This window comes from Vidua chalybeata, chromosome Z, assembly GCF_026979565.1.
Source record: "Vidua chalybeata isolate OUT-0048 chromosome Z, bVidCha1 merged haplotype, whole genome shotgun sequence".
NCBI lineage: Eukaryota > Metazoa > Chordata > Aves > Passeriformes > Viduidae > Vidua > Vidua chalybeata.
In genome coordinates this window covers 23558409-23580630 of record NC_071570.1, presented here as the reverse complement: position 1 = coordinate 23580630, position 22222 = coordinate 23558409, and the positions used below count along the sequence as shown (strand labels likewise).

The 22222-nt window shown below is 43.6% G+C and overlaps 1 protein-coding gene and 1 long non-coding RNA gene across 6 annotated transcripts; one reads left to right on the top strand and one right to left on the bottom strand.

Moving 5' to 3' along the window:
- Window positions 1-4806: 4806 nt before the first annotated feature.
- On the bottom strand, window positions 4807-9802 carry LOC128782327 (heat shock factor protein 5-like). Of its 3 annotated transcripts, none has more exons than XR_008428729.1 (4): window positions 9182-9802; window positions 6521-8642; window positions 5625-5927; window positions 4807-4839 (listed from the first exon to the last, which is right to left on the bottom strand). XR_008428729.1 is itself a non-coding variant. In XM_053932593.1 (2 exons), exons 1-2 carry the CDS (start codon window positions 9723-9725, stop codon window positions 8555-8557), a joined length of 645 nt encoding a protein of 214 aa, XP_053788568.1. In that variant the 5' UTR covers window positions 9726-9801; the 3' UTR covers window positions 7383-8554. The 3 variants fall into 3 exon arrangements, 1 of the variants encoding a protein (XP_053788568.1); XR_008428730.1 differs by having other exon boundaries at window positions 5839-5927; XM_053932593.1 differs by lacking the exons at window positions 4807-4839; window positions 5625-5927 and having other exon boundaries at window positions 7383-8642; window positions 9169-9801.
- A 17-nt stretch (window positions 9803-9819) lies between these two features.
- LOC128782328 (uncharacterized) lies at window positions 9820-20041 on the top strand. Of its 3 annotated transcripts, XR_008428732.1 has the most exons (4): window positions 9820-10334; window positions 18349-18482; window positions 19653-19769; window positions 19911-20041. It is a non-coding gene; the product is annotated as an uncharacterized LOC128782328 (long non-coding RNA). The 3 variants fall into 3 exon arrangements; XR_008428733.1 differs by lacking the exon at window positions 19911-20041 and having other exon boundaries at window positions 19656-19890; XR_008428731.1 differs by lacking the exon at window positions 19911-20041 and having other exon boundaries at window positions 19653-19890.
- Window positions 20042-22222: the final 2181 nt, after the last annotated feature.

Here is a 22222-nt window from a genome sequence, read left to right as displayed (position 1 = left end):
ATTCCTCTCCTCTGGAAAATTTAGGGGTTTCTGTAATTGTTATTTTTGTGCAAAGAATTCCTTGATTATCCCATCTCTTTCTTGAGCTAGTTATAAAGTATCTTACATAGTATAGTTTCTATTTTAACATTTGTGTTATAACCTAAAAATACATTCAACACACTACTTGAGAGAATTAATACAGCATAACTTTCCAACATTACACATATGTCATTGTAACTATTGCGAAAAGCCAATCATAAAATATGCATTTTTCACACATAATAAACAAGACAAAACCAAGATGCATTCCCACACTGAGGAAACATTTCCTACTCTCCAAGCTTCAGGACTAGGATGAAGTCCCTCCTGTCCCCTGAGTGCCATAGTGGGAGGCAGAACAGTTCCCCCCAGAACCTGAGAAGTCCTTGAGGTGGCTGTAAAAATCCCACCTTCTGAGCTTGCCCTCACAGGTGAAGCTCTAGAAGTGAAACTTGCACAGCCCCTCCTTGACGTCCATGTAGTCCGTGGGGCCATAGTCTTGGGGTCTCCAGCGTCTAGACACCCGTGGCCCTTGTCAACATCTGCAGCACAGCCCTCAGCCCCGACCCATCCAGGCACCTGTCGCGTTCCACTGTGGGGAACTGCAAGGAGTTCTTTTAGTAATGGATGGTCGGGAATGAAAGCAAAACGAGGCAAACATTGTATCCGTGAACTGTTTACTGGAACGAAAAGGAAAAGGAGTTACCCAAAGGAAAAAGGGCTAGAAGAGACAGAAAAGGAGGAAGGAAAATGGAGAAGGGATGGCGGAGCCGGGAGACAGAGAAGACAGAGGAAAAAAGGGCGTTACCCTCAGCCAGTCAGCGGCGCTGTCGGTGTCCAGGCGGCGGGGGTGTGCTGGCTGCCGCCTGTGCACGGGCCGGCTCTGAACGGGCCTGCGCAGCTCTCGGAGAGGCGCAGCTCCGGCGGCCACCGGCTGCATCGGGGCAGCAGGATTGGACGCAGGGGGCTAAGGCACGGACGCGGAGAGTAAGCAGGCGAGGCGTTGGTCAGAGACACAGGGAGGCAGGGCAGACGCGGGGGCGAGCAAGAGCCAGCGAGGGCAGGAGAGCCAAAAGGCAGGCTGGGGCCAGGGCAAAAAGCGTAAGACTCAAAAAAGTCCCGGCTCAAGAGCAAGTTTCGAAAAGCAAATATCAAAAACCCAAGCTTCAAAAACAAAAGCACAGTCTCAAAAGAGCCCCAAGCCAAAACCACAAAGGGCAAGTTTGGAAAACCCCGGGGCGCTTGTTACGCAGTTACTTTTTGCGCCTCTGGCCCCTCCCAAAGCCTGCCTGCTGGCGGGAGACTGTTTGCCCCGTCCAACCTTTCGGCACCCGATTGAAGAAGCCCCTCTGGGCAGTTCAGTGTCTCCTGCTGCCTGTCCCATGTGAGGTCTTACCATGCAAAGTCCTTCCAGACTCAAGGCTTTTCGTAGTCGCCTCCTGCACGTGGCACACGTGCAACCCCTCCCCCATGTGCCGCTGACACCCATTGTGGAAACAGAAATAAATTGTCTCCTCACAGCACCCATGATGCCTTATTCTGTCTTCTGCCTTTTGATTAAAAGGCAACCGCTCTCAATATGTATATTTGCCTTTCTGTCTGTTCATTCAGAGCCTTTGTGACCTTTGTTCTGGGTTAGGACTCCACTAGGGTTACTGTGCAACTAACAGCTTTAGCAGTCAATGGAATAAATTTACACTATAGTTTGCACTATAAGACTTAATTTTTAGTTGTTTTAAAAATACTAAACTTTTTGTTCTGCAAAGTTCTTTGTTATGTGTTTTTGGGCTGTGTACACAGACTGGGGATTCCCAATGCTCTCAATTCTTTTTGTCAGAAATGTCTTTAAACCCCACAGATAAGATGTCCCTTCCCACTGAAATTCTGCTTCACCACGGTATGGCAATGGCCTACTCCCCTCCAATACGTACATACTCCAATATGTACATACTCCAATATATATCCAGTTCTGGCAAAGGTGACTATGAGCTATTTTCCTTACTGTGATTTCTTCAGGCTAAGCAGTGAGATGGATTTTTCCTCCAATGTTTTTCTTAGATGCAAATTTTCAATGTATAAGTTTCAACGTGCCTTCAAATTCTCGGAAGCTGACTTTACAATTTGTAATACTATTTAATGTAGAGGCTGGACATAATAAAATGTTTACAGTAAAATAGAATATCCAATGAAGCTTACATTATGGCTTGCTTCATATGTCACCCTTAAATTTTACTTGCTGTATTGTTTTATCCCCTTACAGGGTGTCGTGGTTTGTCATGGAAGTGAATTTTTTCCAGGAAGTTGGGTCAAACCAATCAGTGGTCAGGTTTGGATATTGGCACCTGGAGTGACCACTCAAAGTATGGACACGCCTCTGAGAACACAAGGGGTTAAAAGCAAGAACTCCCAGGGGAACTGTCTCTTTTGGTTCCGGTCGTCAGAGAGTGCAGACTCTCCCCTGCCCAACCATGGGCTGGGTGGGGGAGGGGAAGCCACGCAGCCTTGTCCAGGTAGGCCGAGGGGCTGAGGGTCTGGAACCCAGCCAGCTCCTGCGGACTGAAGGGTGGAGAGAAGCGGAGATGCCTTTGTTCCCCCCCGGAGGGAAAGAGACAGAGAGCCTGGCGGCACCTGGAAATCTGCCGGCAGAAGAGAAGGAGAAGTGGGGAGGGATGTCCAGCGTGGGAGGCGGCGGAACACCGGACCGAGATATCAGCCGTCCAAGGAGTCTGAACTTTTAACCCTTTCCAGGAAATGAGGGCTTTTAAAAGTATTACTCCTCCTTGATTTGTAGTGGAAGCGAGATAGTCCAGGACCTGAGATGTTAGAAGAAGAAATATTTAGGTGGGAGGAGATGATGAAGTAGCTTTTGGCTGGACTTTTCTTGTTAGTCATGGACTGAACTAGAATCTCCTGCAATAGAGACTGCATTTTAGGGGGATGCAGTGGTGACCCAGGGAGACCTGTTTCAGCTTCGAACAGCACAAGAATGGCGAGAAACGAAGAAAGCTGAAGAGGGAATGGTGATGCCCTCTGTCTTCGGGAAGAAGATGAGTCCTGTTTGGACCCCTCGGCCCCAGGGGAAAATGGGGGGGACTGTAGTCCCAGGATGAGAAACTGAACTGTTGTATCTTTGGGTCTGTGGCAAAGCATCCTTAAAGGAGCCCTAGGAGCAGTCTGTCCATGCACGGTGGTGAGAGCACTGTGACATGGAAAGGAGAGTGTCACACTGGCAGATTTTTTTTTTTTCCCAGGCGGTTGCCATGTGTGACAGGGAAACACAGGGGGGCAGCTGTGTTTCCTGGGGGGTCTGTGGTGCAAGAGAGACTTCTCTCTCCCTTGATAGTTTGAATATGGATTACCTGAAGGGTGGTAATTTGATCAGGAATCCTGGGTGATGTTTCATGGCTGGGTGTTTTTGGAATTGGGAGGAGGAGGGGTGGTTTAAAAGGTCTTCATCCTGGATTTAGTTTATGTGTTTTCTGTATTAGTAGTAGTTTAATAAAGTTTTTTTCCTTTGTTATTAAGCTTGGGCCTGCTCTGCTCTGTTCCTGATAACATCTCACAGCATTAATTTAGAAAAGGTGCATTTTCATGGGGACGCTGGTATTGCGCCAGTGTCCAACCATGACACAGGGCCATTAAGAAGTGTGGTTAAAAGTGGTTTTCTGTTCCTATTCTGTTAGATGTAAGTGAATATTTACCCATTATTTTTTCTAATCATAATGCTAATAAATAAATGTAATAACAGATTTATAAATAAAGACAATAGTTAACTAAATTACAATCAGATATCACAGGTGCAATTACAGAAAACGGAAGCAAAAGCACCAACAGAAATAAGATCTAAGCAGTCCAATGGCTAATACTAATGAATAAAGAAAAAAAAAGCCACTATTTCAACAGAATTATTTGAAATATTGATCAAGATGCTAAACAGCATTGATTTAAAGCTCGTGAACATTTGGAATTCCAGTTTGGAATTCCAGTTTGGCATTCCAAATGTGTTCTTCAGAAACAAAACCTGCTGTTATGATTTTTACATTTAAAAAAAAAAGACTGCAGTTATGCTTTGTTTATTTTCAAGTGGGACATTCAAATCTTGAGGAAAGTCTATACTCATTTTGTCATCAGGAACACCATATTTATATTCCTTCCACCAGCTGGATTCCATGGCACTTTTATTAATGTCATGCATACATAGCAGTGAAAACACTAAGCAGTCCAACAATTTAAAGAGTTGTATTTAATAAATGATTTATAAATGGTTTACAGGTTGAAGGTGAGAATTAACCTTTTTGAGCCTTGTAGCATTTTGGCCACTGACCTCAAGTAGAGCCAAAATGTCACTGAGTCCATTCAAACACTGTTCTTTGCTGTAAGTCTGCCCATGACAAATGGACCCGCAGCAGACAGGTCAGCAACAGACTGTTCAATTAGGGTACATACCAGCTTCTTCTCTGGCACTTGAAGATGTTTCTTCATGTTGCTCTTATCCCTGCTGGCCATTTGTCTAAACTAAGAAGCCTTGTCTGTTACAGATGTCTAGGCATGAGTTTTGCTTCTGCTCCTTCATAGTGTGACGTGCAGGTATGTCCCTGCTTCTTCCTTTGCAAGCCCGACAAACTCCTCCTGACTTCCCTTGTCTTTCCGTCTTGTTGCTTATCCAACTTATGTCTCTTTTTTCCTGGGGGAACACATGACCACACATCAGCTCAGCCACTGGAAATGTCCTGCACAAAGATTACCAAAGAGTCAAGTCCTTTATCTACAAGCATTTACTGCCTACCTTTTGATTCTTGCTCCTGGGAGGTAGAAAACCTGAAACAGGATATTATGAACAAAAATAAAATTTAAACTTTTGGGGAATGTAGTTAACAATGGTTAAATGTTGTTATGAGGTAAAATGTTGTTAATACAAGTTAAATGTTGTTAATACAAGTAACAAATTGTGATTAGTAATATTAAAACCCAGTACTGTTGTGCATGTATAAAGGGCGAGTGGAACTAGGGAGGAGATGGGTTGCCAATCTTTGGAAAACGGCAGAGAAACTTTCAGGAGTATTACATCATAGAACACAACTACTACTTAAATCAAGATTGGAAGACAGACCAACCAATAGGAGGCGAGAATTCCAAAATTATTGGCCAAGACTGCACCAACTTATAAGCCAATCAGCAACGGAGAAATAAACCTATCACAGCATGGCTCCTGAGCGCCCCAATCAGGAGACAAGAGAGAGACTTTAAAAGGCCTGAGGTGTCTCATACCTGGGTGTTTCCTCGGGCTGGTTTCCCTTGAAACACCCCTAGGTTACAATTACTAAGTTGTTGAAACAGTCTCTGGACTAGCCGGAGTAGCCGGCGGCTTTTCCTTCCAGTTGTTCGTTTTGTAATGAACAGGCTTACTTTTTAAAATTAACCTGCCTCCTTTTTGTTATTTTAAAGTTTCTTTCTAAGCCTGTCCACAACACAGGATATATTGTATGCTAGCTAGTTTGGGTGTTGTAAATGTCTTAATTCAAATACAAATATACATTAAGTGATGTTTCCAGGGCAACACTGTGACTGCTCCATCAAAAAAAAAAAAAAAAAAAAAAAATTACCTGAATGTTTTATGTTCTTAGATATTTGGGTTTTCTAAACTTGTCAAGTTTGGCAACAGTTTTCTGGCCAGACGAGTTTTTTAAAATGTCTCACTAGTCTTTTCATTTTTTTAAACCAGATTTTCAGCTTTTTGTAAAGAAATCGATGGAACTCCAACAGTTAATGGCACCAAAGAACAATCCCTTTCTTTTAAAATATAGACTGATGTCTCACAGTTTTTCTTCCTTCCTTCTGCATTTTGGCAGAAGTCTCTTCCGATAGTATAGTATGCTTTTACAGGACTTCAGTGTGCTGGAAGGAGGCTGTTAGGGATGGAGAAAACATTCTATTTGTTCTCCCATCCATCCATCCATCCATCCATCCATCCATCCATCCATCCATCCATCCATCCATCCATCCATCCATCCCTCCCTCCCTCCCTCCCTCCCTCCCTCCCTCCCTCCCTCCCCCTCCCTTGGGTCATTCAACTATTAGCCTACTTTCAGATCTCCAGTTATGAGTTTGAGTTACTCAGAAGTGGCTGACCTTTAAGAAGCAGAAAGAAAAGTAATTTAAATCAGCCAACAAAACTTGAATTTGGCACTAAATGAACCATTATGTGTGCGCTTCTGCTTCTCATAGGTCACTGGCAAATACAACTTGTTTGCCACAGAGATGCCACTCTGACTTAGCAGCGTATAAACACATCACAATATGCAGAGAGAAGTACTATGTGGAATCTCATTAGGTGGAACAAGAGACAGGGACATTGCATCATTCCTGAGCAACCTGGTCCCCGTGGGGGTCACAGGTCAAAGTGAACTCTGCTCACTCTGCTGTGTTACAGGGACTTGGGTGAATGGAAGACAGCACTGTCACAGCATTGACAGTGACATCAGCTTCAGAAGAGGCATACCATGCTTGGCAGGCAGTGAGGCAGAGCAGAACTTTTGCTGGATGGCTGCAGTCCTTGACACAGTGTAGGGCCACCAGTGTCTCTTTAAATTTATTTCCAATTCAGATAAGTATTTCTTCTGGGATGTGTCTTGATTTGTCTCAATTTTTAGAAGATGCTTTCCTTCCCAGGCTTCTGGTGTTTCTAGAGTCTGGCCACTGTCTTTCCCCTCTTCTAGCACTGGCTGTGCTCCCTCTTTTGTGGCTGTTGTCCTGTTATGATGTTTCTGCCCCCTGAGCAGACAGTTAGGATGTTTCCTATGGCTGTAAGTGGTTCCCTGCACAGTGAATTTCTAAGATTCATTGATGATATTACACTTAATATCTTCTAGTAGACCGGTGGTTTTTATTTTTAAACACACTTCAACTGTACTTGCCAGTTGCTGTTCCCACTTGCAGCACAAAGTGAGATGATACGTATTTGGTGAGATGACAGTATGCAGCATTTATCATTTTGCATTTTCCTTTAGACATCTCTCTTCTGTGTGCTTTTAAAAAGATTGAGAAACTCTCCCATTCCTTCCCTTTCTCTCTGCATTAGTAAATATATTTGCATTAAGTACAATTAAGGTCTGAGTGACTCCCCCAGAAGAGGAACATGTCTTTAGGAATGTAGTTTAAATGCTTCACTATGCCAGAGGTACATTAGCTGTGGTTCACGATAATTTCATTAATTCATCTTCTTTATGCAGGGGTTTGCCATGGCCACTTCAGGTAAAATACAGAAAGGCAGTGTTGATCAGAATGTTTTCATTTATGTCCACTATGAGGGCATCAGGGGAAAAAAACCCAAAACAAGTCAATAAATTACAACTGATGAACTGTGCATTGCAACAATCAGACTTCTAAATCTTTATTTAAAGGAGTTCATATGTGTGATTTTTGGCTCTGATTCATGAGAGCTGAGCCCAGAAAGCAGCATTATGATCATCTAATCTGAACCCCAGAATCATAAAAGCCATAGAACCTTCTCTCATAGTATCTGCCCTGAACACATTTTTACATAAATTGCTCCAGCTTTTCTCTCCATGTATGGCATAGCAACTCTGAGATCTGAAGGACCCATGGTATCCTTAGGTAGCACCACAACTCAGTGATTTGCAGTAGTAAACTTGTGGAAGGACACCTCAGGCTGTGAATTAGGTGCCTGTTTGGGTACTGTACTTAAACATCTAAAATAGCCTTGCAGGTTTGAGGTGCTATGTCTTATTTCACTTAGTTCCATTTGCTCCCCACTATTATAAAATGGTCTTAAGAGAAGAGAGATGACAACATAGACTGAAGATTTGGGTAGGAGCTGTCTACCCACAGGGAGCAGAGAGCAATGAGGCAGTGCTGGCCATGTGAATCAGACACAGCCTTTTGCAAAAGCTTTACAAAACCTCTAGGCTTTCTGAGCTCATTCCCATCCCAAAATTAGGAGGATCTTCTGGATTATCTCATCTGTTTCCCCTTGTTGTGCTAATGGAGGTTACCAATGTCACATCGGTCAATGTCTCTGCTGCGCTACACTATCACTATACTGCCTATCCTCAGCCATCCCAGTAATGGCCCAGGTAATTGTGCCACTGTTTGCTATGTCCTGGGCTGGGGAACTTTTCTTTGGATGAAAGGTGAAAAATGTCTTTCAGATATCTAAGGCAGGCCTCATATTAGCACATCTTAGTGTTATCAGAAAAGCAATATGGCCAAGAGCTACGTAATGTGAGTGATGTGAAATAACATCAGAAGCTAATTTAAAACAAAATAAAAAATAAAGAGAGACAGAGCCTGGTGAAATATTATTTGTAGGAAAATACAAGGTTTTGAAGTTTACAAAGTATCCATGGATATATTTTCAGTTCATGTCCATGAATGTTACTTAACAATTCATATTTTAGAAAACAAGTATGTGTTGAATAATAGCTCTTAGCACATTGCATCAAGCAACATTTTATTGAGATAATAACTGACTTTTCTATGAACTTTTTTTTCCTGAATTTGAGAACATTGAAAATTACTCAGTTTGTGTGTTCCTACAGTAGATCTCAAAGTCTTCCTTTCTCCTTTCCGTTCTTCTCTGTGTTGTATATGGTTTCCCACAGCTGAAAATGCAAGATGCAAAAAGCAGATGATTGGCCTCTTCATTTTCAAAGCACACTGAACTTGTGTTTTGGGCAACTTTTTTTTTTTTTATTACAAAGATTTTAAACATATGAAAGAATACATGTTGCACCTTTTATCTAAGGACAACTTGGTGTGTATATTAGTTTTAGGTCCTTGCTGGCACTTTACAGGCACACTGAAACACTGCAAACCATGTCATTCGTTGTAGATAATACAAGCAGGACCTGTGAGTTACACAGTGAGAGGTATATAGATATTCAGATACATATACTGATATTTGTGTATTTATATATAGGCGGCACAGTTGTAGCAGTTTGTAATTACATTCCCTGTGTTTACTGGCAGCAGATTTACCTTCCTGAAGAACAAACCTTTTCTTACACCATGTGAACAGAGCAGCCACTAGCAAGGGCAGGTGCTTCGCTCCCCCCAGGGCAGTGCCAATTTTCTAAGTCCATGCCACCCCCAGGCCGACCGCGGCCACCCATGACCTGCCCGTCGCACCGCTCCTTCCGACCTCGCCGAGGGACGTGGGCGACCGCAGCATGTCTCCTTCCAGTAATGGACTGCAAATCGTCGGGCAGGCGGCTGGTCACCTCCAGGCCAGCGTCCAACTTCTTGTCGGCCTTGGTCAGTCTCTTGATCTTTACGAGGAGATCGGGACAGCCGTAGCAAAAATGCGGGTTCCAGAAGTGGTGCAGGGGCCCATCAGCGTAGCTGGTATCTTCCCCCGCCGTGGCCGGCCTCGGCCGGGACCCGACCGTGCTGCCGGCCAGACTCACCGTCAGCTTGTGGAACCCGTATAGGTTGAGCTGGCGGACGATGCTGCCGTAGTTCTTCGTCCTGAAGAGCTTCACCTCCCCGGCAGCGCTGGGCCCCACGCCCAGCAGCTCCTGCTCGAATAGCCCCTGGTCGATGAATAGCCCTTCGCCGCGGGCGTCCCAGCGCACCGAGTGGACGCACGGGCTGTTGACCAGCAGCCACAGCTTCATGGGAAAGGTGCGGGGCCAGAGGGAGGCGGAGGAGGGGCAGAAACCAGCCGGCAGCTGCGGCTTCGCCATCGCTCCGGGCGGAACTGTCGCGACACGCGGCGGCACGCGCCCAACACCGACAACGGCCGCCGCGCGAGGGCGGCGCCGCCCCCGCCGGGCACCGGCACGCGCCCGACGCACGACGCGCGGCTGGTGCCGGCGTCAGCGCGGCCCCGCGGGGACCCTCAGCCTCGCGACCCTCAGACCGCGCCACGCTGCCTCAGCACCGCCGGGGCCCTCCGAGCCCTCCGGTCCCCTCAGTGCCCCCAGCCCAGACCCTACTGCTCTCAGCGTCGCAGAAAGGTCGGGAAGAATACAACCCTCTAGGACTGTAATTTCAGTCTTAGAAAGCAGGCGTTACTTTATTTCAGCGCTGGGTGCAGGGGGGACCACTCCTCCTAACACATGCCCGCACCGTTTCAGAATTCTCGTCCCCATTATTTACATATTCAAATCTGTATACTTTATAGCTTGAGCATGCGTTACAATTTGGGTAACAGTCTCAAGAGGGTCTCTGGTGGTTATTTCGGGAATGGCCCCTACCTTACATTATACATTCATGGCCACAAGTTCATCTGAGGACATGACTTATGAATTGTCTCACAGTCTGCTGTCTTGGTTGTGCAACTTCCTTCCTTGGTAAGAAAACTTTTTTATGGTTTATAAAACTTTAAACAATGGGTCTCAGTGTCTTGTCACAACTGAGATACTTACTGCAAAGCATATGCTTTTTGAGTATTTACGTCATCAGTTCCCTCATGTCCCCTCAGTGTCCCCAGCCCACACCCTAATGTCCTCAGTCCTCTGCCCCTGCCATCCCTCAGCCCTCCAGCCTCTGCCATCCCCCTCAGCTACCCAAGACCCCTCATCCCCACTACATCCTCTCAGCCCCTCAGCTGCCCCTCAGCCTCCTGTCCCTTCAGTGGCTCCCCAGTTCCTTCAGACCTGACATCCCTGAGGATGTCCACCAGCAGCTCCCGTTGTTCCTATGAGTGATCTGGCTGAGGGGGTAATGCAGGGTGGATGGGGGGCCGGGCAGGAAGGGGTTCAGGGGACATGAAGAACAACCCTGGTGCCGGTGAGAGGACATCCCTGCCTGGCCATGGGCCATGGGCATGACAGACTGGCTGTGCTCACTCTGGAGAGGCAGTGGGCATTGCCTGGATCAATGGTAGCACAGACCATCAACCACTCCTCAGACCCAAAGGTCACCTATGCCACATGCATCAGAGCATTACCTCTATCTTGGGAACCCATAATGAGCAGTGCAGGTCAGTGACTGCAGATCTTCAGTAAAAAAAAAAAAAAAAAAAAAAAAAAAAAAAAAAAAAAAAAAAAAAGAGGAATGTTTCATGGCAGAACAAAGGGAATAGGAGTGATATCACCCTAAAATGGCTTAAGGGACTTTTGCAAAAGCCTCAGAGACACTTGTGCTCTTGACTCAGGATGTGAAAGGGAAGTGGTAAAACATAAATCAGAAGCTGGTTGCAATGTCCTGGGCACAGTTACGTTAATTAAATACAACACAATTGCTGGAATGTGATATGGATGACTAATTGCCCCTGTTACCATATGGTAACTACTTGCTAGGTGCTGCTATTTATCAAAAACTACTCAGGACCCACAATTACGAAATGCTGAAGAAAGGCTCACAGACCCACATTTTAATGCAACTGCTGTGTATTGATAATCAGAATCTGTTTTTATGCCTTGATCCTTTAGAAGGTCCTTAAATGTTTTCTTTTGTAGTTTTTTTGGGGTTTTTTTTTGCATGCATGCATGCATGCAGACTAATGCATGCTGACTAACACATCTTCTATAATATGGGGTATGAAGGAGAATGATTTTCAGTCAGCAGTACATCAGGGAGAGACAGCTCAGCCATTATTTGTCGAAAGAGAAACAGTCTTTTTTAATATATGGGCAATCTCTGGCTGAAATTCAATAGAACCAGATTATCTAGCCAAGAAGCTATTGAAGAGTAAAGGGATTATTCCTTTGGTGCATTATTGTATAGACTTCGGGATCACTGTCATTGCATATTGCTTTTCCAGCAAAAGAGGCCTATGTGCAAAATAGCATGAGTGACAGAGACAGCACTCCCTCTATCACTTGCAAATATTGTGGTTTTCTGCTCCATTTAACCTTAGCTATGGATACTTGTGCTGGCTGTGTGATTGAAGCTTACAGAAAAATACCTACCAAACAGTCTGCCTGGGCCAGCACTTTTGCTCTTGCCCTGAAAAAAACAAATTGTTCCTTGGATTCACAGCTGGAAAATCAGACAAACCTGAAAAAACGTTACTGACTGCTGACTTTGGTCAAGGCTGCAGCCAGAGAGAGAGAGGGCGGAGGCTGAATAAACTCACAGGGCCAACTGCGTATGATGATTTGGCCTGCACATGTGGAGCAGGAAGCACAATGGCTCTGCAGCTGGCAGGAATGAAGTGGAGCAGCAGCTAAGACTAGCTTTGGCAATTAAATTTTACTATAAATAGCTGCTCTTAGGTTACAAAGCAGGTGGTCTGGCACTGGGCCAGCAGATCTACAACTTTGCTGTCCTCCCCCTAAGCCATATCACATAGCTGCTTGCAATTCACTGTCCAGCAGTCATCTCTGTGAAGTTGATCAGAGAGAGGGGTTCAACTTGCTTTTTAAGAAATAAGCCAAACAAATTGTCAGAGGTTACAAAACACTATTTTGTCATGCTGGAGTTCTCACATACAAGGGGCTTTTTATCTTTAGCAAAATACTCAAATAAAATAAGTGAACCAAGCAAGCTCAGTCTGCTCAGGCACAAGCTCATATTTTCAAAGGCACTGAAGCATCCAATGCAATAGTCTGGAAGCAATGACTGAGACTTTTTATAATAGCTAATCAAAAATCAATGATTTGCAAACTGTCTCAAACAAATTGCTGTTTACTCAGGCAAAAGCTTGAAAACTGATTGCACATTCCTATGGTATAGCTATATTCAGATTTACTTGTGTGGGTCATTTACCACCTCAACTAAAGCTGCAGACTCAGAACAGGTATCTGGAATTCTAAAGTCAGATTAACTTTACTTATACTGTATTTCACAGCCTTTCAATAGTTCTTTCTTCCTATGTGCCCTGCCACCCTTTCTTTGTTATTTCACAAGCAAAATCAGAGTCACTGGTCTAGTGGCAGAAGGGTCCCAAAACCAACCTCCTTATTATAATGAGTAGTATGTCACAGCTGTGCCATCTCTCAGTTTCTTCTATGAGACAGGGGCAGTGGCATTTACTTATTTATTAAGGCAGTTGAGTATAGGAAGAGGTGGAAATACTCAGATGTTACAAGACTGCCCAAGAATATTTTCTTGCTGCCATATCAGACACAGTCTGCATTTCAGGAGTCTTCAAAACTCTGAAAATCCCTTACTTCCATGAAGAACTTCCACTCTGAAAATCTTTCTGGTTAGCCACATTTGCTCTAGATGAGATAAAACCTCATAAAGATACGATATCAACAAAATTTAAGCGGTCATGTTAATGCCTAGAGGAATCTGGAGGATACCTGGATGCGGCTTTGACCTGTCTAACTTCCGTCAAGGATTGCAAGATGTGGTTACTCACAAGCCTTGCAACAAGGTTGTCCTTGGCACAGTTAGTCCAAGCTACACTCAGAGCACATGTGAGAGCTGCATGCCCATCCTGCTGCTCTGCCTGTGCTGCTCCCACACCTCTTCTGACCCCTGCTCAGCCTTATCAGATCCAAATTCCCCCAGACCACTGCCTTCTGGAGAGAAATGGACAGGTTCCCCTGTGCTGGAAATATTGGTATAAAATTGATTATGACAATAGGGAAAGCAAGAGTGGAGTCCCTTATCTCTCCAATACCTTTGTCATTCTCTTTTTGTCCTGCGTCAGGTCAGTGCCTGTAGTAAGGACATCAAGGAACAGTAACAAAGCCAAGGTGTTGCCAGAGGTGGTGTGCAGTGCAATGCTCCTGAAATACCTCTGCTGGACTTGCAGGCCTCTGCCAGGCAGTGCAAGCTCTGGACATCTAAGAACAAGTGACAGGCATTGCCAAAAGCAAAGGCACCCTTGAAGTTTTCAGTGTTCCTGAAGTACTTAAGATGAATGCAGAACAGGTATTTGTCAGACTAGACTGCTATTTACTGGGAGAAATTAAACCCTTCTGAGATGTCAGCACTGATCGTTTTTGCATTTTTTTAGAGACTTTCTTGTAGCAATTAAACACCAGTACTTTCATACTATTCTTACTATGCTTCTTTATGACTAGCTTCAGGATTCCTAAACGCGTGAGCTACTGCGATACCACATTCACTGTTATTTCAGCACTGACACAGTCCTGCTGCCTGTGATGAATGAGAGGGCGAGAGCCCAGGCAAGTCCTGCCTTTGATGCAGATTTTTGAGAGTGGCTGTTTGAGGCGGCCTGTGCCACAGATTGCTCTCACTCACAAATTCTTAATAATGGTTGATTAGGTCTATTACAAGATGAATTATTTATTGAATTAACAAAATTAACAGACATAAGACTATAAACAGACTACTTACTACACGGAAGTAAAACAAAAAGAACTACTAGTAGACAAAATACAGTGCATGATAAAGGTACCTATATTTACAGCTAGCAAAGAAATAGTATAGATTAGGATTCAATGTAACTTACCACCAAATTGGTGTTGGAGTATACACAGAATTCTTTCACTCAGTTCCCAAGAAAGTATCCAGCAAATTTGCATCCAAAGTCTCCTTGAGAAGTCCCACACATTTCCAGGGTGTGTGTAGGAGGTTTCTGCTTCCATGAAAGTTTGTTTGTGTAGCTTTTATAGTTTGTAAAGTAGTGTCTCTCAGTCACGAATTTCCAGCTTATCTCCCCATATCTGTTCTCACATTCAGGTGTTTATTGGGAGTTCTACCCCTGGTGCCACAGAGAGGAATAACTAGCAAGTGATGACTTACAAGTCAGAGAGCTGGCCTGGGTTATCTCATAAGGTCATGTGTGGGGGGAAAATGTCCAGAGCTATTGCACCAGAACTACTGCACCAGCTGATTGACAGAGCAGATAAGCTCTTCTGTGGTAGGGGGATGCCCTGCAACAGTGCCATTGCCTTGATTCCTCCTAAATTCCCTCTCAAATTGCACCTCAGTGCATGCTCTATTCCTCCTCAATACTGCTTTTCTTCAAAACCTGCAAGTGTCCACAGTTTTCCACAGGCAGTTAAAAAATCTCCACATAATCACACTGAAGTTTCATACTAAAGTGGTATCATCAGGCCCACTTTGAGAGTAAAACAAGCAAACCTTATATATATTCCCTGGTAGGTCACAAAGCAAATGTCCGTGATAAGGGGTAGTCATTTACCTGAAACACAGTTTTGGAAGAACTAGAAATAGCCCAAAAGACTCAAGTATCTGATGTTTGAATAGAAAAGAAGCAAGCAGAATTCCATCTAACTACTTTGGTGAGCAGTATCTGTTTTTAAAAGCCTATTTTTTTCAAGCCACAATAAGATAAGAGACCAATCAATATGTTGATTCCTGGTACTTTTTCCACTGGGAGCATCTGATTCACTGTACAGCTAGCAATGCTTCATTGCGCACCAGAAAATACATTTCTGAAGGCAAAGGAGGGCAGTATCTCCTGTCAAAGATGTAATTTCAAGTACCACCTGTTCCAACTGCAAGCACTAGAAATGCTTCCTTGAGGTGCTGCAAGAGGGCTTTTATCTTTCACTAATCATTCTAGTGTGATCTAGAGCAGGATTTTTCCTTTTCTTCTATTTTGAATAATTTGTTTGTCATGCAGTAGTATACTTACTTGCCTTGCTTGCTTCTTGGTAAAATTGGAAATGTAGCCCTTACAATGAATTTTTAATACTGAGAGACCCCTGAAGCCCAATGTTACCTAGAACTGCTCCAACAACAACCAGAAGTTATGCCCCTCAGCCACTTTATTGTATCAAGTTATAACTCCTGCAAAACCTCATACAGCTATTTGAAAATTGATTTTACTCTGTTCCTATCTACTCAACTTGACATTTAATGAGTCAGTGCACCTCCTTTTTTATACAAAAAAATCTTGGGGGCATGAGCTTGGTGTAAAGTTACCAGATTTGCAAAGAGAAAGCCACACTCATTTTCTAATTACAGATATATTTATTTTTACTTTATTTTTGCTAATTCCATGTCCACACCCTTCTGAGAATATGATTACATTTCAACTATAGTTTTATGTAAATAAGACTTAAAGAGAATGAGCTACTATAAAACAGCAGGAAAAAGTTGTGATGATACATGACTTCGGATCCTTTAGATTTCAACCATAATAAACAAAAACAAGGCTGAAATTATCAGATCATCATAACCTCACCACAGATGGTTTGCTTTCTAGGTATCTGTATTAAAGAGCTGCAATCTGCTTTTGATACAAAATAACCTAATCCTATAAACATATGCAAGTGTAATGCCTCCCATGCACCTTCCGGGTATATGGTAACTGAAGTCAATGGAAATAAATCACAGCAGAAAAATTATTAGTATACATTTTTATAGGATGAGGATTTGTGCCTGACTCATTCAAAATTATAAAGCTCAAAGAGGCAACTCCCAAGGAAGATGTGAATGATCTTAAAGAAATACAAGTAATAATATAAATATGTGATAAGATACAGCAGACTTTCCCTGGGGCTTTTACTAAATTACTAACTCTTACAAAATTCATGGTGTTCCATAAATGAAGACACCAACAATCTAAAAAAGACAGCCTTTCTTGCATATGTAATGCCCAAATTTTACTCCCTGTCTTGACTTGACCTAAAACATGTAAGGGCCAAAATACAAATTTATTACAGATTTCCTAACCTTTTTTCAGCTGTAAAGAAATAGAGACTAATCTGCCACCCTCCCAATTTTTAGCCCTGTCATTTACATCTAACAAGACTACTGCAGATACTGTTACATGGAAAGGGGAAATTAAAAAAATCAGAATTTCAAAAAAGATTGTTTGCTCACTTTTCAAAACAAAAATAAGGACTACTCTTCCAGTTTCATCTAAACCATCCTATCCATGTCCTTCAAATAAAAAGAGTTTGCAAAAGCAGCTTACCTAGGCATTGGTGAGTTTACTCTGTATATAACTAGAGAGAAAAAATATCTGCTAAATCAGAAAAATACTGCTTTCTCCCCGCCTCCCCCCCTCACTACAAACTACTAGTAACAGCTAAAAACCCTTTCCTAATACCTTTCAAAGGTATCAGGGATTTTGTTTCCTAGTAACCTCAGGCAAAACAAATAATGAGTGAAGAGCCAGTGTAATAGGTTTTTGTCCAGAACTTGCAATTTAATGCAGAAATACATGGGTTCTACAGCTGTTAGCTGTTAGTTCTTCTTTTCAGCTTCAACAAATCTGAAAAGAAGAACCAACAGCTAAAAGCTGTTAAAATTATTAAAATTGCCATGACTGAGCATAATGTTATCTACTTCTGCTAGGTACAGTGAAGCTGGATGTGTTTTTCGCTTCAGAAGCTTAAATCCTGTCTGTGTTTATATCCTTGATACTTTTAAGGGACAAAAAAAAAATACAGTAATAAATCAACAGAAGCTCTACTACCAAAACACTACAAGATTCCAAGGATTCTATGCTTTTAAATGTATTCAAGAAAACTTATTTTGTCAGATAAGGTGGAAAAAAATACTTCACGGAAACTGCAGCTAATGGTCTTTCAGAGCAATTAAGCAACAGTATAACTGAATTAGAGCTGCTATGCCAAAATACGAACCTTTCAATAACTTCACTGGTCTCAGTTTTAAGAACACCAAGACCTGTTTACGTGCCATTTTAGACAGGATAGGGAATCCAAGAGGCCCAGCAGCTCTGGAGAACCCACCACACTACTATATTTGCATCTTAGGACTTTCTGCTATCTGCTCTTAAGCTTCCTTAGATCAAAGTAGGTTGCAGCCCTGGATTTTCTCTTGGCCTTCTGGGAACACTCCCTGGACAACAATCTTCTACTTTTTTTCTGAGAAGTTCTCACTATTTTTACTAGAACTTTTGCAATTCTGTTATGATCATTCCATAAACCATTAATTACATTTTTAGTATCACAACCCAAAGCAATGCACTGTGTCAGACCACAGGATTTCTTCTGTTCAGCACCCATTAAAATATTTTGACTGAAGGTCAGAGTCCTCTCAGCAGCAGCTGCGTACCTTTCAAGAGTTGTTTTGCAGATTACATTTTAATTTCTAAATCAGTGGTGATGAACTGTCCTAGGTAGTAATTCAGGCTAAGTCGTCACGTGTCTTATTGACAATGCCTCTCCTCCACAAGAGGCCTCAAGAGGCACAAGAGTCTGCAGCTCTCATTGGGTTCACAGCTCACTAGAATCCACGGTCTTCCTGATGGATGCTCCTCTCAAACCACTGCAGCTCCAGCTCAGAGCTGGTCACTCTGCACCACACTCAGAAGTATACTCACCTGCTGCCTGAGGCACCTGTACTTGATAACGTCAAGTGTTTCTTCTTTCTCCACTTATATGAATACTGCATTGTGGAGATTCTTGCTATCTACTGTCCCACACCTGAAACAGGTCCATTGTCTGATAAAGCACAATGACACCATTTTCCTTGTTTTAATATCTTGTATTTATTTGTCAGTTTTTGCAGGAGCAGTTATTCCACCTAAGGAGAAATTCTATTGCTTCAGGGTTCCTTTCTGGGTAACAGAGTGGTTGTATTTATATCCCTTGACTTTAGACCCTGTATTGCCCCAGCATACATCCACATGAAGGGTAAGTGTTTAAGGCCTGAGCTGGTGGAATTCTTACAAACAACTACAAGCAAGGACCACAAAGTCCAGCAGCTCATCAGCCACAGTATAACTCACTCACTTGTTAGACTTTAAAATCACTCTGAGTACCAGTAATAAACTGTATACTGAACATTATGCTATGCAATGCAGTCTACATTCCTAGTTAGCTCTATACTTAATTACTATTATTACATTACAGACAATAACACAAAAGAGTCAGACAAATTCAGTAGTGATACGTGAAGTATAAAAACTACAGATAAACTGAGTGCTGTAACAACATCCAGTCCTGGTGGATCTGAACTTGGATTAATTTTTGACCATACAGTTTGATCAGGAGTATTTTATCACTTGAAAATACACATTAAAAGTGCATGCTTTATTCTCTACAAAAATATTTTCCAAAAAATATTTTCTTATTGGTAACAAAAGAAGATGGTTTTGAAAGCTAGAATTTTTTTCATTTTGTTTTTTGTTTTTGTTACTTAAATGACAAAATCATTTAGGTTGGAAAAGAGCTCTAAATCATTGAGTCCAACTATTAATTTTTTTCCAGACTTAGCCAATATGTAGTTTGGGCATATATATTTAAGTAGGAAGTCTGAAGGTAAAGTAATTTTCATCATTTCAATTTGAAGCAGGGAAGGGGAAAAAGTAAAAATGCAGTCAAGATTTCAAATTATGTCAATTCCTTTTAGTGCTTAAATAACATATATGTAACATACTTAGTGTGTTCTTCTAGCACTCGTATCTGCTTATTAGAATGATCTTACTAATATTTGTATTTTTTCACCTACTACTACATTAGCAGTACTAATAATAGGCTGTACCATCTAGCTATTTGCAGACTTCTCTTACCTAACACACAAAGTATTCAAGTTGCTGAACTACCAGAAACCATTAAGAAGTTTTGTATTACCCATAAGGTCTGATAGGGCATAACTTGATCTTCTTATGAAAGGAAAAGAAAAAAGACAGCCTGCACCTCAAAACAGGTTTGCAATATTCCTCTCTTTTAGCAACAATGACACACCGATGCATCCTCACCCAAAACTTTCAAATGTGGTTTGATTAAACTAAAGCCCAGTGTTCTTGAAAAAAAATCCCCAAACCAAGAAATTATTAACTTTGAATTTCCCTCTGCTTCCAGCAGGTCTTTGACATGGCAGAATGTGTATAAAAGGAAACAGCAAGAGAATGGTAACTACAGATCAGTCTTCTAAGTAACTCAATGCAAGACAGAAGCCCGTATCAGCTCTGATAAGTGGTCAGTTCATGTCACTCATGCCTTCTTAAATGACATGTTAGAAAACCCAAGTCCATATACCAGTACTAATACTGATTCATATACATTTCTGACCAAAAATAAAGCACAACTGTAAAACATATATTCCATCAATCCTTTCAGAAATTACTGAGATCCATTGTGAAAATCCAAAGCCACAATAAGCACTGCCGTGTCTAGAACAGCTCCAGATTGGCCTCATTCATCCATCTCACTAACTACTTTCTGTACATACACCAGTTTCAGGTGGGTTCTTTTTTCATTGTCTTCCCCCCACCTAGATTCAAGCAGCTGGTTTTATTTTAAAATTTCAGCTGTGCTATTACCCTGTAAAGACACGAATTTAAAAGAAAGATTGTCAGTAAAGGTGTCCATTGCAGACATCACTTCTGCATCTTAAGCCAGCCTACCTACAAGTAGCAGAGCCAGAGAGAATTACTTCAGGGCTAAGCAGTACCCTTCTGGACCAATTTGGACTTTCCCAGCAGCACAGTGCATCCCAAGACACTGCTGCGCTCTGCAGCCATCTTAGCACGGCAGTCCAACTAGCAGCAGCAGTAGAAAAACAAACGTAGTTATGTTAATACAACTACAGACTGGCTTCTATTACTTCTTTCCCTTTCTAGCTGGTTATTTTCTCTCTTCCATTTGGCTTCATAGCAAGAAAACACCCTGTCCTTCAGGTAAGGGGGAAAGACCTCTTCTGACCATCCCTGCCTTAAGTTACAAACTCAAGAAGAGGGAGGAGAAACGACCCTGACAGACCAGTCTGTACCTTTCCCTGATGGGAGCAGTTTCCTGCAGCCGAGAAACGCTGCCTCGCTGCTGGTCTCGCCAGTAGCCGGGACAGCTCCCCGCGGCTGCCGGCCCCTCCGATCGAGGGCCCGCTGGATTTTCGCCAGGAGCACCAACGTTCGCACCCGAGGAAAGCCCCTCGCACAGCCACAAGCTCCAAGCGCTGAAGCGACCCCGGCCTGGCCAGGGCTTCCGCTGCCGAGCCCGGCGTCGTCCGGCGCAGGCGCCGAGCCCCAGGCCACCGCACACCGTAAGAGACGCGGCCCCGGCGCCCCCGGCCCCGCTTCGAGGCCACCGCCGGCACTTGGGGACGGCGAAGGAAGACGGCGGGAGCCTCTCACATCGCACCGGGGCTGCGCGCACTGCTGATAGCGCGTGAGACACAGCACCTCTTCCTGCCGAGCCGTCAGTAAGAAGTGCCCAGGGCGCTTAGGGACCAGCTGCTTCCCAGCGGAGAGGGATGCGGAGCCCGCCCTGGGCGGCGACGCGCGGGAGAAAGTCAGGGATCTTCGGTACCTACCCGAGTGTCACAGTCACGTCCGCGCACCCCTCTCTCCCGCTGCAGGACATTCTGGCCGGGGCTGGCGAACTGCAGTCCCGCCGGTAGCTCCTCTCTAGCGCGGAGCATCCTCACGCTCCAACGCTACGGCTGCGGAGACAGCACGGCCGTGATCCCGCGCCTCCCGCTCGTCCCCCCGTCTGTGTCGCTGTGGCCAGGGGAGGCAGCGGGGAACACGAGGCGAGGGGGCGGTGTCACCGTGAGACCCTTCCTTCCTTCGTCAGTGTCTCCCTGCTGAATGACCACGGCCCTTCGGGAAAGCCCAGGGGCCCAAGGTTGAGACCGCAGCCTGAGGTTCGTGGCGATGAAAGGGAGAAGGTTCGCGAGCCCCTTGGGAGTTCGGCTTTCCCCTCCCTGGCGTTTTTCCCTTCGCTTTATTTTCGAGGAGCGTAAGGGTGCAACTGTGATGTCCAGCAGTGGGTGTCGCTGTTTTGCTATTTAAGTTTTTCCTAGATTGTGTAGGTTTTTTTGTTGGAGTTAGGTAGTGCCAACCCCGTCGTGGTAAAAGGAAAAAACAAACAAACAAACCCCTGTTAATTAATTTCGTATGTACGCCTCTGTGTCAAAAAGACACTATGAAGGTTAATTAATCAATATTTGAGAAGTGCTCTTGGGTTTACGTACCGTGTGGATTTTAAGTTGGCCTCAGCTCACTGTGTTTCCAGACATTTTGGAGCATATATGTCAGTAATGTGTGGACCCAAATGGTTCCTTGGGCTATCCTGTTTGGAAAGGAAGCAGATGTACCCACCCTGAATGCATTCAAAGGATTGTGTGGTTGTACAAAGTGACGATCTTCAGCTAGATAAAGAATTGTTCATCGGAGAATTGTTCCTCTGAGCTTCTTTAGCCACAAAATGCACAGAAGTGGCACACATGTTGCTGAACTTCTGTTTGCACTAATGACTGAGAGGGTTCATCTGTAACAATAACCTCTTGATTGTTCTGTGAGGGAATTTGACGTTACCCCTTTATGAAGGAGAAACAAGGCTGCCTGCATGTGTCATCAAGTGGATAGCGCAGTGCACACAGTCAGTGTTTCAGCACTTAGTAGGATTACTTACACCCAAAGCCAATTCCA

Excerpts from the sequence above, each read along its gene's own strand:
- LOC128782327 (XM_053932593.1), bottom strand. The coding sequence starts at position 9,725 with ATGGCGAAGCCGCAGCTGCCGGCTGGTTTCTGCCCCTCCTCCGCCTCC. Across the intron at positions 8,643-9,168 it reads CGGCGAGGTCGGAAGGAGCG|CTGTGGGAAACCATATACAA; the intron begins GTGCGACGGGCA and ends TTGCATTTTCAG.